The following is a 14,904-nucleotide window of genomic DNA, read 5'->3' on the forward strand; positions in this document are numbered from 1 at the left end:
CTTTTTGAAGAAGGTTGTCACACATTAGTTTCATCACAGTTTAATTTTACAGCAAATATTTTTGTTAATGTCTGTGTTTTCAAGTTTGCCCTGTGACTTGTCTTTATCAATTTGACTTGAGAGAATATTTTCTACACCTCTGCTGTACTGAGTGGTTGTACATGTCATATTGCAACACTGAATAGTTTTGCAAGAAGAGGGTACATAAAGATCATAGGTTTTTATCCTAATGACAAGGTGAATGAAATAGCTCTAGCAGACTAGATAAGGAACGATCTGGAAGTTCTGCTGACGACACAAGAGCTATAAAGTCCTGTTATTGAATAAGGAGAGTTTCTATCTCTGTATAACCATACATTGTTTCACTGTTGTCTGTTCAATTCAACAAGCATCTCCGTATATTTAATGTTGAGCGTATCTAATAAAATCTATAAGTTGGTCAAAACTGATTTCAATCACAGACACTTGTTTCTATTCATATTGGAAGACCCCCTATCAACGTATATTTACGGAAATATACGTTGATGGGGGTCTTCCAATGGATTGAAACAAGTGTCTGTGATTTCAATAAGAAAATTGATACAAAAATCGGACTTTCGAGAGCTCCGTAATCGGCACAATAATAAATTATTTCAATTTTGTAAGTTTATTATCAATTCAACAAGCATCTCTGTTTTCTTCATGTTGAGCGTATTTAATAATATCAATATTAAAGTTAGTCAAAACGAACTTCAATTTAAGAAAAAATTATATAAAAATCGGACTTTCGAGTGCTCCGTAATCGGCGGAATTTACAATAGAAGAACAATTGCGATATTTGATAGAAACCTTTCTTCTTCTCGATTTTTCATAAAGGTAAAGAATCAAATTATTTTTTTACTTTTGATGGTCATTATTTTTGAAAAAAGATGTAATAGACTGACAAGTGTTTGATATTTTCTTCTTGTCATTTCCGAGTTGGTCAAATTTTTTTTTCTTTCGTCGGCATTTTGCGTGTTAAATGAACGTTATTTTATAAATAACAAATACATTAGAAATGAACACCGTTCACATTTATTTTATAAATTCTATTTTGCATCGTCAGGTGTTAAAATAATCAATTCATTTAACTTCGATGTTTGGTGCTTCAGGGCAAAGGGATTAGACAGGGTCGTAAATTTCACCCGATTAAGTAATTGACTCCAATCAAATAGGTGATTATATACAGGTAACAAGTGTCAACAATTTTAATCTGTTGTCTTAATGAAGTGTGTGTATAAAGAACTCAACAAAATGGCGACGATATGATGAAAAAAGATCGGTTTTTTTTAACTTTTTTTCAAAAGGGCACAGAGGGGCCCTTAAAAAATGCAGAGGGGCGCAAAATTTCGGGGGCGGGGCGCGGAGCCCCTCCATTTCATGCTAGCTGGAACACTGTAGTATATTGGTAGATGAAGAAATTTAACATTTGTGAAGAAGAAAGAGATTGAGCTTCTTTTTTTTTTATTTTTAAATATGAAGAATATGTATAAGATAATGTATGTATCTGTTTTCATCAAAGTCAAAGTATGAATAATCGAATGGAGATATATATGGAGCGGGCATAAGGCCAATTAAAATTAATTGGTAGATTTTCATCCCCGCCCGCCCCTCTGAAATCGTCCCGCCCCGATTTTTGTTATTTTGAAAAATTTTCGATTTCCGGATTTGTTCATCTCCGTTTCCGGTAACCGTCAAAAATTGTGTTTCCCTCCAAACTTCCTGTTTCAAATTTTGAAATAAAAATTAAAAAATAAAATCCTCCCACCCGCCCCATTTTTTTCAAAAATGTGGATGAAAATCTACTAATTAATTTTAGTTGGCCTAATGGAATATAATATTTTCACGGATTCATTTGCTTAATACTATGCTCTAAGTGTAAAACATTTACATTTCAATTTCTTTTCCTCCTGTTTGATTTCAGTTCTTTGTATTTCAAAATTTGTGTCAATATTTTCAGGACAATGATGCACAAATAATTCATTTTGCGAGCTTAATATATCTTGCACAAAAAGAGTTTTAAATCAAAGAGCTGAAAGCTCTGAAGAAAAATGACGCCACTGTCTCTAATATAGGGATAGTTTTTATGCAAGTCTTGATTTTCACATACCGTAATTAGTTTAACAATGCAACATGTATCGTAAGCATATAATTGATATTCGTATATGTGTGTGTGTGTGAAGTGAAGGTGACAACTGGCTGGTTTTTTAAGACAAATGAATAGGTCAAGACTAGCTGAATTGTACAAATAAATACCGTAGAAAGGCTTGTATATTTCTCACTGGTACATAGTCTGAATCTGAGTCCGTTTGCTTCCATTCAAGTTTGCGCCCACTCATTTTCACCCCTTTCACTTTCACACCCTACATGTTCACACCCAATCTTAATTGGTTTTGTGTTTAATAACTATGTAAGCAAGTGTTTTCTTATAAGTATAATTGTTGTCATTGTCTCAAAATAAAGTGAGACAGCAATTTTTTTTTTTGTGTTGAATAAATCTTAATTATGTTTTGGATAAGGTATTGCTAAAAATAATAATAATCCTTTCTAAATAAAGTGGTATTTTGTCAACGTTTTATTTTGTGTTGAATAACTCTTAATCATGTTTTGGTTAGTGTATTGCTATAACTTGTTTCATTGACTTGTTTCAAAATGAAGTGAGATTCTGACTATGTTTGTTTCTGCGTGTTGAATAAATTTTATCATGTTTTGGTTATATTAGTGGATTGCTATATTTTGGTTTCTATGTTTTATTGTTTCGTTGTTTCAGATCAATGGGACCAAGCTGTTAAAAACAATTATCTTTTGTGTTTTTTCCTTTAAAATCTTCAATGTTTTACTCATACCAAGCTATAAATACATTCAGTATTTACACCAAAGCAATTTAAAACAACAACCATAATTTTCCAATTATTCAACTTGAATTTGAATTAAAATTGGGCATGAATGAGTAGAGTGTGAATGTGCGAACGTGTAGGGTGCGAAAATGTATTGGGCACAAACAGACCTGATGCCACACAGTCTGAACCCCCTTCTCCCACAAAATATTAAGTAAATAATCTTTTTGTTACTGCTATCAAAGGTCTAATGAAACTCAGATAGTTTCAAACATTTGTCAAAGAATTCTAGTCAAACTGGCACCTAGTTAAATTGGCACCTGAACGTCGTAGGAAGGCGTCCCAGAAAAATAATAAAATAGCCTTGCCAGACGTCATAATTATTTGGACTAATACATGAGATATTGTGTATTTTTCTGCATTATTTTAACCAGTTGAGCATTTTACAGGATTGTTGGTTTAATGCTGTTTAAACTTTACTGAAAAACAAACACCTTAAATTTGCTAATTATTTGGCATGAAAGTTTGATTTATTGAAAGGGACTCATAGTTTTCCATTTTATTTTAATAATTGACTTGTTTTTACAATTACACAAATTGTCTAAGTGTAATTGTCTAATTGTTAAAACAACAGCTTTGGTAAGGGCTTCGTTGTTTACCTTTATACACTACATATTCACTTTCGTTTCGTGGTTTACCGAAATACACAACAACATATTCACTATGTACTTGGTAACAGTAATTAATTAATTGAATAGAAAATATTATATCAAATATTATTGGATGCCGAATTGACGTCGAATAGGTGCCGATTTGACTAGATGCCAATTTAACCAGGTGCCGACTTGACTTGTACGTTTCAATTCCTCTGCGATCGTTTGCGGTATTTTCTTGAGAAAACCTATTTTCCATCATCAAAGAGAAGAAGAAACTGCTTTAAAATGATTCTGGAACGCTTCATGATTGTTAAAATAAGTTTAATTCACTCAAAAACAATTTTAAAACTTGCGATTAAACAGGAAGTTTCCAAAGCACGTGTAAAAGAAGAAATTAACCGGTGAGAGTGGAAATCCGTATATGACAGACATCCCTATAGTACGACTTTGAAAGTAAAACAGTTCAATCCTTTTGTAAAACAATCTTTAATATACCTATCACATTAATGTTTAAATGGTCTTAAGCTTATTCAAACCATATAAGTCGGTATGAAACACCAAAACGGAATGAACAATAACCGATTACGTTTTGTAGTTTACAAATTCTAAAACTGGTTCCCGTCAAACTACAACACTTTGTTCGAGTGTAGTGGAATACAAGCAAAAACCAGTGTAAACTGGGTCCTGGCTGGTTTAATACTACACAACGATGCATAATGATAACACAAGCAGGTTCCAGTTTGTTTGGAAAATAGGAAATACGAAACCAAGCGCGGTAGGCAGAGCAATGTAATGAAGTTCAGGTCGGCAGTTATGGAACAATGACTGCGTCATTTTCCAAAAACAAATTATAAGATAAATAGTATGTTCTAAAACACAAGGAAAAGTAATCTCATAATACAATAATTAAACGTAATACTGGCTGTTATTCATAATAGATGATAAAATATTATGTAAATAATGTTTCATTTTTTTCTATCAATTTAAACTTTCTTGTCGCTAAAATTATTTTCTTTTGCATATTCTTTTATTATTTATTGCAATAATTAATTTTAATTTAAAAAAAATGTTTTCTTGTCGCTTCTTGTCGCTAATTAGTAAGACCGCATTTTTTCATCAAAGTAATAGCTGACACATTTTCGTATCCAATCATTTATTAGCAATTTTATTATTGATTTTTGAAGATCATCCAATCACATTAACCGTTATAAAGTGGCTACACGTTAGTCGTTACGAGTCCAAAAACCATGAGGCATGCACGTTTACCAAAATATCGTAAACTCTGACCTTTTATCACTTGACCAATGTCTTGACCTTAGAAGCCATTAAATTGTTTGCCTTCCAACTGGACCAGGATAGAAATTATTTCTATTAAAATGCACCAATGAGAACAGTTGTGCCATACGGCCAAAAGATAGAGGATTAAAGATATCCACAGTACATCGTGTTAACATTCGTGTGAGCTTGTGTAAATTAAAATATTTGCTCATTAATGAAAAGAAACAAACTTACATGAGAAAGGTTTGTGATTCCTAGCAAGAAGCAAATAGAATCCAGAATATTTGATTTTCCACTGCCATTTAACCCTGTTATAGCGTTAAAAAGGGGATCAAATCCGTTGATTTCTGTTCTTTGAGCATACGACTTAAAGCCGTCTACGACCATAGATTTAATATGCATTGCCAAAAGTTGTAAATGTTGTTTTTAAATCATCTGTCTGTTTTCATTTCAAACTGGCGCTCAAAAATAATAATGTACGCGCATGACTGAACGGAAGTAAGACATTAATAATACGAATCAAAACAATTGACGGTTGTACTCGAGATACTATTTCCGGATAAAATATTTTCCAACCGTGCTGGATAGGAGGACCTTTTTCGGTTATATGGATTGAGCCGTTTGACAATTCGGAATAATTCAATTATAAAATTGCATGGACGTCATGATTTTATAACATCGTGATGTGGGAACAGACACATTATATTCACTAGCAATTGGGGACAGTGGCGGATCCAGAGGGGGGGTTCCGGGGGTCCGCACCCCCCCTTTATTTTGGCCGATCAATGCATTTGAATCGGGACATATGTTTGCACCCCCCCTGCACCCCCCCTTTGCCCTGGGCTAGCACCCCCCCTTTCGAAAATTCCTGCATCCGCCACTGGGGGAGCTGGCTTAATTTAGTTCAACTGACTATAGTATAATGATACATTTAGTGGCACTTAGACTTGCTACAATTCCCTTTCTAATATTTCTCTCTTACTAATTTATATGTTTACTGATAAGTGCCAGCCTACTGATTGCCCTTGGAGAAAGGGACTTGTATAATAACATTTTATACCGACCAGATACTGGTCGGTAAGAGGTTATTATTTCACATCTGCTGATAATAGATAATTAGACTGTCATGTGTATATATCCCATGCTGTTCTCCCATATTTTATCTCAAGTAGATTACAATTTCACTTTTCTTATGATTCTTACATCAAAATGGATACAGATGTCATATCTGCTGCAATAGATTTTGGATTACAAAAGTTGTCATTTACTGAAATCAAAATTAACCAGAGAAAAGTTGTAGAAAGCTTTTTGGCAGGCAAAGATGTATTTTTCTGTTCTCCAACTGGAAGTGGCAAATCACTAACTTTTGAAATAGCACCTTTTGTATTTAAATATTTACAGAAGAATGATATGTGTATTGTACTTGTTATTTCGCCTCTAACATCTTTAATGCGTACACAGACTCAATCATTGAATAGAAAAGGGATTAAAGCAGTATATTTGAAGGACATTACCTCACCATCGAATTTTGAAGACAGCCTAACAAATCTTTCCTTAGTAGATGTAAAGGATGGCAAAATTGACATTATTTTCTCCAGTCCAGAGTCACTTATTGGACATGAAAGAAAATTACTATTGGATTTGGCAAAGAAAAAATTTATCAAGACAGTATTTGTAGATGAAGCTCACTGCATAAAAAAGTTGTAAGTATTTATTTTTGTACATATAATAATGTATAATACTAAAGTAGAAAAACAAATCATCTGAATCGCTCTAACATAAGCTATAACATACATAAGAATAAATATGTATATCTTAAAAACAGTACATGCATACAAAAGAACATCATATATTTATAAATGTATATATATCTGTACATGCAATAACTATTTAATGTTTATTTATTCAAAACATTCTCATTTAATTTTACTTTTAATAATTAATCACCTTTTTATTTGAATATTTCTGTTATTATTATGAAAGATTATTCTGCCAATGGTATCCAAATTAAAAACTTTCAATTCATATTGTGATGTTTTGAAAGATGTATGAAATATTTGCTACTGGACTGTTGGATATCTACAATAATTAAGATTTTATAAATATGTTTTCTATGGTACTTACATAATTTTTCTTATGAAATACTTCGTTGTAATGCTTAGGCATTTTTATGAGACCTATGCAGATTTATATTGCAATATGATTAATTAATTTTAATTTTTTCAGTGGGCTTCCAGATAAAAAGAAGAAGAAATTGGCATATAGACCATGTTATGGCCGACTTGACGAAATTCGTTCACTTGTTGGGGGTCATGTACCAGTAGTGGCTCTAACAGCAACAGCTACAGAGGAAACCAAAGCTGTCATTAAAAAGCAACTTTGTATGGATAACTGCACTGAGATTATGGTAAATCCCGACAAAAAGAATGTAACATACTGGGTACATAATTTACCTTCAGATGATATTTGCACCAATTTTAGATGGTTAGTAAATTTATTAAGAGGATATAAGCAGGCCACTTCAAGGATGATTATATTCTTTAGGCAAATCAAACACATGGCAGACGTATATGAATATCTTGAAACATCCCTTAAGCATGATGCTTACATAGACTTCAAAGAGGGAGGACCAAATGATAACAGAAATCGCCTTTTTGACATGTTCCACATGAAAACCGATGATGACGTAAAAGATTTTATTTGTACATCCTACATGAATCCAAACGGTAATATTAGAGTTGTTCTATGTTCAACATCCTTTAGCATGGGTCTAGATGTAAAAGGTGTGGATACAGTTATACATTATGGTCCAGCTAATGATGTTGATGACTATGTACAAGAATCTGGTCGTGCTGGTAGGGAACCTTCACAACAATGCAATGCTATTCTACTAACTTACAAAAGATGTTTAGGAAGTCAAAATATATTCCCATCTATGAAAGAATATGTTAAATCTAAAACCTGTAGACGGGCGTTTATTCTAAATATATTTAAAACAATTGTTGAACATGCACATATACCTCACTTTTGTTGTGATATTTGTCGTCTCTCGTGCAAATGTGCATGCAGTTGTGAAGATGAATGTGTATGTACAAACACTTGCAATCAAGTTCTCCCTAAAATAAACACAGCTATTATGTCAAATGAGGACAATGATGATAGTGATGATAACGATGACAATGACATTACAGAACTGGATGATATGTTTTCAAGTGATAGTGACAGTGATGTTTTAGAATCGTCAACAAGAAAACCACAAGTCATTTACAGTTCAGATGATGAAATGTTTTGAAACAATAAAATTGTTCTGCTAATAGAAATGTTTATTTTGAAACTTTTTTAAACTAGCACCAATCCAGTCTCTAACAAACTCCATGTCTAGCTCTGTAAGGGGATTTTCCTTCATGTTTGGATAGGCATAATGTGATCGGCCAGGAATGAAATCGAATAAATTACATGCCTGGAATTGTCTGACCAAAGTTATAATGTCAATTTCCTTGTCACATGTTTTATGTCGTCCTGATGGAACATGCACGTTGCACATTTTGTCAAACTGTTTGATAATTTCGTGGACTTTCATAGCACTCTTACTGACTCTCGAAACCACTTTCTCAGTAAAAACACCTCTGTAACTATGGGCAGAATCTTTAAATACCTTATTACAATGTTCTACATCTAAATCATTAGGATGATTTGTGTTTGCGTCCCCCTTATGTTTTACAGTTCTGTTCCATATCAGTCTGTGTGCCTGGCGTTCTGTTAACAGAACTTCAGTTTGGGCTATAGTTTCCAAAGTACCAAAGGCGTATTTTGTACAATGACAATATTTATAATACAAAACAAGGAACTGGTCAATTCTCAACATCCTTGATCCATCACCCATATGAATTGCATCGTTGTGATCCATTCGTAATAAACCCAATGTTAAAACCAACTTTGTATATGCACTAACTCCATCAGATTCATTTTCGTTATCCTTGCCACTTGATACTTTTTCCTTAGCAAAAAGGGGGTCATAATGACCATGAATGGAGGATTCGTGTTTTCTGAGGGAATGTGGTTGTTTGTACTTTTTTCCACAGTATCTACAATTATACGTATTGCAATTTGGCCCATATTCTGGAAGTTTTGGTATTTCTGGCAATGTGAATGTCTTAACAAACGAGCGTGCCTGATCAAAAATATATTTTTTCATTTCATTTGTATTCCCAACTGCACCCTCATACACATTTTTACAGGGTAAAGAGTCTATACTTTCCATTCCAAAATGAGTAAGACCACCTGTTATAATATATGCTGTGGTAACTTTCTCAACAAGATCAGAAGCTGCATAAAAATCATCAGCCGGATCTTGGGTAACATTTCTTGCATTTATGGTATTGCGTGCTGCATACAGAGTTCCCTGGTCTCTAGCTGACGAGGTTGAGTAGAGCAACTTCCAAATGACCTGAAATTGAAACAATCAGACAGATTACGGGTTTAACAATGAAAAAATATGCATTTCTCAAAAAATAAAAGTGTTTTTCTGAAAAAATATATTCAAAATAAATATCAACTTACAACTTAATCTATTTCAAATTATCTTTCTTATGTAGATATAAAAAAGAAGATGTGGTATGATTACCAATAAGACAACTGTCAACAAGAGACCAAAATGACACAGACATTAACAACTATAGGTCACTGTACGGCCTTCAACAATGAGCAAAGCCCATACCGCATTGTCAGCTATAAAAGGCCCCGTATTGACAATGTAAAACAAAACACATATGTAACACATAAACAAACGACAACCACTAAATTACAGGCTCCTGACTTGGGACAGGCACATACATAAATAATGTGGCGGGGTTAAACATGTAAGCGGGATCCCATCCCTCCCCCTAACCTGGGACAGTGGTATAACAGTACAACATAAGAACAAACTATAAAAATCAGTTGAAAAAGGCTTAACTCATCAGATGGAAAAAATACAATTAGACGTGGCCAGGTACTTGTACATCCCGACAACAAAAAGACCCTAGGAACATTTCTGAGAGTACTCTCAGTTATCTGACAGCTAGTTCAAAGCCACTAACAACTAATAAAAAATCATGCATCTTAGAGTATTGTAGACATTACCTTTAGCAACTCTCCCTGGTTGTGAAATTCTTCCATTTTAGGTACCAGTCCCTCTAATCTTTTTGTTGGAGTTCGACCATTTCGTTTGGATGACTGTGCCTGTTTGTATCTCTCAAAAGTTAAATAGTCTCCTCCACTCAAGACTTTTTGTGGCTGTTTTGTCCAGTCATCTGTTTCATTGTGTCCAGGTACATACTTGTGCATAAATTCACAAATGTCTGTCATATCTTCGTTGTATTGCTCACTTTTCATCAAAACTCCCATATTTATCTATTAAAAGCAAAATGAGGTACATGAAATTAAACACAATCAAATATAATTCTTATATGCATGTATAGTAAAAAAATTATTATATGTTTTGTACTTAAGTATTAATACTTTTTAATATATCAAAAAAAAAGATGTGGTTATGATTGCCTATGAGACCACTCCACAAGAGACCAAATGACTTTGAAATTAACAACTCTATGTTACTGTACGACCTTCAACAATGAGCCCAGTTAAGCATATTATTACTTTTTAGGGTTATAATCTTTTCGACTAATTTATATATATATATATATACTATTGCTTGATTCTTAACATATATATCAACAAAACTTAAACTTATAGTGGGTTTATTGAAATATTTGTATAAATAGGTTTTTTGCTAAATATCAAGAGATAAAATGAAGGACACCATAACAAACAGTAATTTTCGAAGACTTAATTAAGATGCAGGATTTGAAAGTAACCATTTTTAAACACATACATGTAGGGTAGCCTTTTCCCTTTGTGAACCAAAGTCAAAGATTTGTCAAGATTATATAAATGTTTATGTTACATCCTTGTTCTTGTTTGCAATATGCATGTAATATTTGCCACTGACCATTTTTAACAATAATTGATAAAATTTTCATTAATTTGTTAATAATAACACATACAATATAAACTTACTCTTGCTGTTTTTTGTTTCATTTCTTTCATGTACTGATGCTCAATATTATCGGGAAGGACTGGTGCAAATATCTTGAAATGTGGAATATGCTGACTCCATATTTTTGCTACTAGGAAAGTGAAGTCACTAGCTATACTGTCCAATTCTAACTGATTCGGTATGAAAGTAGTGAAGGGCACTGTATTTGCATCTCCTTTGGCAACAGTGTTGTCTAGGTGGTTCCCTGAAATCCTGTTTTCATAGGCACATATTTGGTACATATGATGGTCTTTGTGTTGGTTATAGATTGTCATATTCCTGACTTTTGTACGCATATCTACATTATCTCCTACAAAGTAAAAGCCAGGGTGCATTAAATCTCTGTACTGATGCAAATCATTTTCTGCATTAGAAAGTTCAAGAATTCGTTGTACCATTGTATCAGCATCTCCATTCACCAAATCAATGGACTCTTTGATCATCTGTATGTTCTGAAGTAACACTAATTCATGTGACGTTTCAGTTGTTACTAGTTCTTGCATGGCAACAAGATCCTTGTCCCAGTCATTCCCTAACTTGTCTGCCAAACTTAGCGTTGATTGGTAGCTTAAGCAGTCGTATGTGGCATTCAGTCGAGAAAATGCAGACTTTTTGCAACCACCTTTCCACAAAATATAGCTATTAAAATGTTGAAAAGCATTTAAATCTTTGCTGTAAAGGGTCAAAAGTTTACAGCCAGCAGTCACTATGCCTGGTATTAAAGCTTCACCCTTTTTATACTTATTAAACTGATGTGCTGGGTTTGCTACCGCTGCCTCAAGTGATTTTAAAAAAGTAGGAGCCTTCTGTCTCCATTCATCTATAACTCTGGCAAATGTAAGAGACTTTATCTTGTCATGGTTACGTAAAATTGAGTTATTCTCTCTTAGTGCCAAAGTCTTAATTTCTCCTTTGATGGTATCAAACACTGTTTCTTGGAAAACATCTAGTAAATCTGGAATTTTTGAAATTAATGAACCAACTGTAGGCATATCACCAGAGGTTAAGGCATCAAGAATTGGAAAGTGCTTCGCAGGCATGCACCGTATTTCATTTTTTAATCCACGGCATATTATAACCTAAAAAAAAAGAAGGTCTTTATTAAAAACAAAAAAAGAAGATGTGTTAGGATTGCAGATGAGACAACTTTCCACAAGAGACCAAAATGACACAGAAATTAACAACTTCAGGTTACCATACTGCCTTCAACAATGAGTAAAGATTATCATGTCTAAAAATTTGACATACAAGTAATATAATTTTCATATTTTGAAAATAAATCTAATGTTTTATTTAATTTAACATTAATATTGGTATTTCACACAAAGATAGCTTTCCATTGACTTAGTTAACAATTTTGGCATCAACTGTTCTTTTTGTGAGTGTGTTTCTTTTTTTTCTGGGGCTGGGGGGGGGGGGGGGTTAAAATTTGCCAGATTCTAGTTTTCCGGAGAGAAAATCATCTTTAATCGATAGGGGTCGTAAAATAAAACCAGTTTGTTTCCACTAAGAATTGGGACAAACACAAATTTGACACTTTGTTTTCCAAAAAAAAATATTGTTACTGTATGCTAAAATTAAATAATTGTTCCCAAAAGTTTTTTAAAAATAAATTACTTGTTCTTCAAAAAAATAACCATACTCACTATTTCCCCTCTCTAAAAATGATTGTTTCCTTATTAAACTAATGTTTTATATTAGTTACTGTTTCATGTTTAATTTCATTATTTTATGTATGAATAAGTGTATAAAAAAGTAAATTAAACATATACATAAAGATATAATTAACAGCTTTTATAAATATGCTATTCAAGAAATATGCTTTTTAAAAATTTTGTATTCAAAACTGAAAATAACTATGCTTGAATCATAATTCTAATCTAGAAACACATGAAATATTTGCCACTGGAGGAAAATAAATATAAAAAAAATCAATAAATCAAAAGGAGATTGTACACTTTCTTTGCTCATTTATGCTTGTTATAGGATGATGATACATGTTTCTTATGAAAGGACATTCCTTTCTTATTTTCTCTGTTTTTACAATAATGTACTTTACAAACATACCTTCAGTTCTGAATCAGTTTCAGTGTCAATATTGAATTCAGAGTCTTCTTCTTTTTCCTCATCTCTAGGAAACAACGATTTCCTACTATTAACAGTTGCACTACCATCCTCGGAAAATTGTCTTTTGAATGAAACCGAGTTATGTCCATGTGTTTCACGTAGTTTTGCCAAAGTATTCTGATATGACGATTTAAATGTTGTGAAAACACTGTCAATTTTTTGCAATTCTCTAACACATTTTCTACATGCAGTATCTGCATGTGTCTCTTCTGTAATATTTATTTCCAGATATTTTTCAATAAGAATACAGTATTCAGATTTGATGCTGCCATGAAATAATTTTCTCCTGTAATCACTTTTTTCAATTCTGTTTCCACAAATTACACAAAGAGTTTTTTTAGTTGTTGGAGTAAATTTTATAAATCTAAAAAACTTTTTAGGAGTAGAACTTTCTGCCATTAGACACAACAGAAACTCTGACAATGATGTGATGTTTGATCATATGTATAAGTTCAGTGACCTTATCTTTCTAGTAAGTTATAAAATGAAAATAAATAAACAGTATTTGCACAACACTGGAATATCAAGTTTCACTTCCCAACTGTTATCTGAAATTCTTATCAATAAATGTCAATCTTAATTACTCTAAGATTAACAGTTTGGTCAAGCCTCAGACAAACTTTACAAGTCCCTTCCTCCTGCAGATGTCAGTATAATTGTAATCTCCTAGTTATAGCAGTAAAATTATTAAAGGGGCAAAATTGAAAAAATAATAATAATTAGGAAGGGACATGTAGCAAGTCTAAGTGGCACTGTGATGAGAGTATTAAAGCTGTCAAGTTTTTCTTTACAAAATCTATGTACATTTTGTAAATAAAGTTGATTGAAAAGTTGTGGGTTACCCCATGGTAAAAAAATTGAAAGAAAGATAAAAAGGAGAAAAAGGGTGAGACTTGTAGTTGTCATTTTGAGTGAGATTTTTAGTTGTCAGTTTGGATGAGACTTGTAGTTGTCAGTTTGGGTGAGACTTGTAGTTGTCAGTTTGAATGAGACTTTTAGTCGTCATTTTGAGTGAGATTTATAGTTGTAAGTTTGAGTGAGATTTTTAGTTGTCAGTTTGAGTGAGACTTTTAGTTGTCAGTTTGGGTGAGACTTGTAGTTGTGATTTTGAGTGAGATTTTTAGTTGTCAGTTTGAGTGAGATTGTTAGTTGTCAGTTTGAGTGAGATTTTTAGTTGTCAGTTTGGGTGAGACTTGTAGTTGTCATTTTGAGTGAGATTTGTAGTTGTCAGTTTGAATGAGACTTGTAGTTGTCAGTTTGAGTGAGACTTGTAGTAGTCAGTATAAGTGAGATTTTTAGTTGTCAGTTTGAGTGAGACTTGTATTTGTCAGTATGAGTGAGATTTTTATTGTCAGTTTGAGTGAGACTTGTAGTTGTCAGTTTGAATGAGACTTGTAGTTGTCAGTTTAAGTGAGATTTTTAGTTGTCATTTTGAGTGAGATTTTTAGTTGTCAGTTTGGGTGAGACTTGTAAATGTCAGTTTGCGAATTTATCATTTTAATTCTGATGGATACATTTTTGTTACATCAATAAAGGTTTTAGGTGCTAACTGCTTTTATCATATTGGGACACACTGTACACATTACCATTTAATATAAAATCGATAAATATTCTGGCATCATCAGAGAGCCTGTGGTAAGGAATTTTTATTATAAAAAAGCTTGAAAAATAATATAATTTACAAAGAACAATTTGTTGTCATCAGTTTTTTTTATCAGCAGATATAAACCTTGAAATGATATTCTGACATTCGTTTTAATTTAATCTCAATATGTTTTAAGACGTCTCTTTCATGTTACATATATATAAGAAGATGTGCCAATGAGACAACTCTCCATCCAAGTCACAATTTATAAAGGTAAACCTTTATAGGTCAAGGTACGGTCTTCAACACGATGTCTTGGCTCACACC

General features: G+C 32.8%; 3 protein-coding genes across 3 annotated transcripts in view; 1 reads left to right on the top strand and 2 right to left on the bottom strand.

The window, feature by feature from the left end:
* The window catches only part of LOC139518813 (structural maintenance of chromosomes protein 2-like), a 36,938-nt gene extending 31,657 nt beyond the window's left edge, over positions 1–5,281 (bottom strand). The window contains exon 1 of the mRNA XM_071310403.1: positions 5,024–5,281. Within this exon, the coding sequence (XP_071166504.1) occupies positions 5,024–5,191 (168 nt within the window). The 5' untranslated portion in view covers positions 5,192–5,281. The remainder of the gene's footprint in view (positions 1–5,023) is intronic.
* A 679-nt stretch (positions 5,282–5,960) lies between these two features.
* Positions 5,961–8,109, top strand: LOC139505604 (probable ATP-dependent DNA helicase RecS). Its single transcript, XM_071295101.1, has 2 exons — positions 5,961–6,492; positions 7,016–8,109. The coding sequence occupies exons 1-2, from the start codon at positions 5,999–6,001 to the stop codon at positions 8,079–8,081; spliced, it is 1,560 nt and encodes a 519-aa protein (XP_071151202.1). The 5' UTR covers positions 5,961–5,998; the 3' UTR covers positions 8,082–8,109.
* Positions 8,100–13,734, bottom strand: LOC139505588 (uncharacterized). The gene is made up of 4 exons (XM_071295100.1): positions 12,933–13,734; positions 10,847–11,944; positions 9,911–10,180; positions 8,100–9,236 (listed from the first exon to the last, which is right to left on the bottom strand). The coding sequence occupies exons 1-4, from the start codon at positions 13,389–13,391 to the stop codon at positions 8,100–8,102; spliced, it is 2,964 nt and encodes a 987-aa protein (XP_071151201.1). The 5' UTR covers positions 13,392–13,734.
* Between the last annotated feature and the right edge of the window lie 1,170 nt (positions 13,735–14,904).

This window comes from Mytilus edulis, chromosome 1, assembly GCF_963676685.1.
Source record: "Mytilus edulis chromosome 1, xbMytEdul2.2, whole genome shotgun sequence".
Taxonomy (NCBI): Eukaryota; Metazoa; Mollusca; class Bivalvia; order Mytilida; family Mytilidae; genus Mytilus; species Mytilus edulis.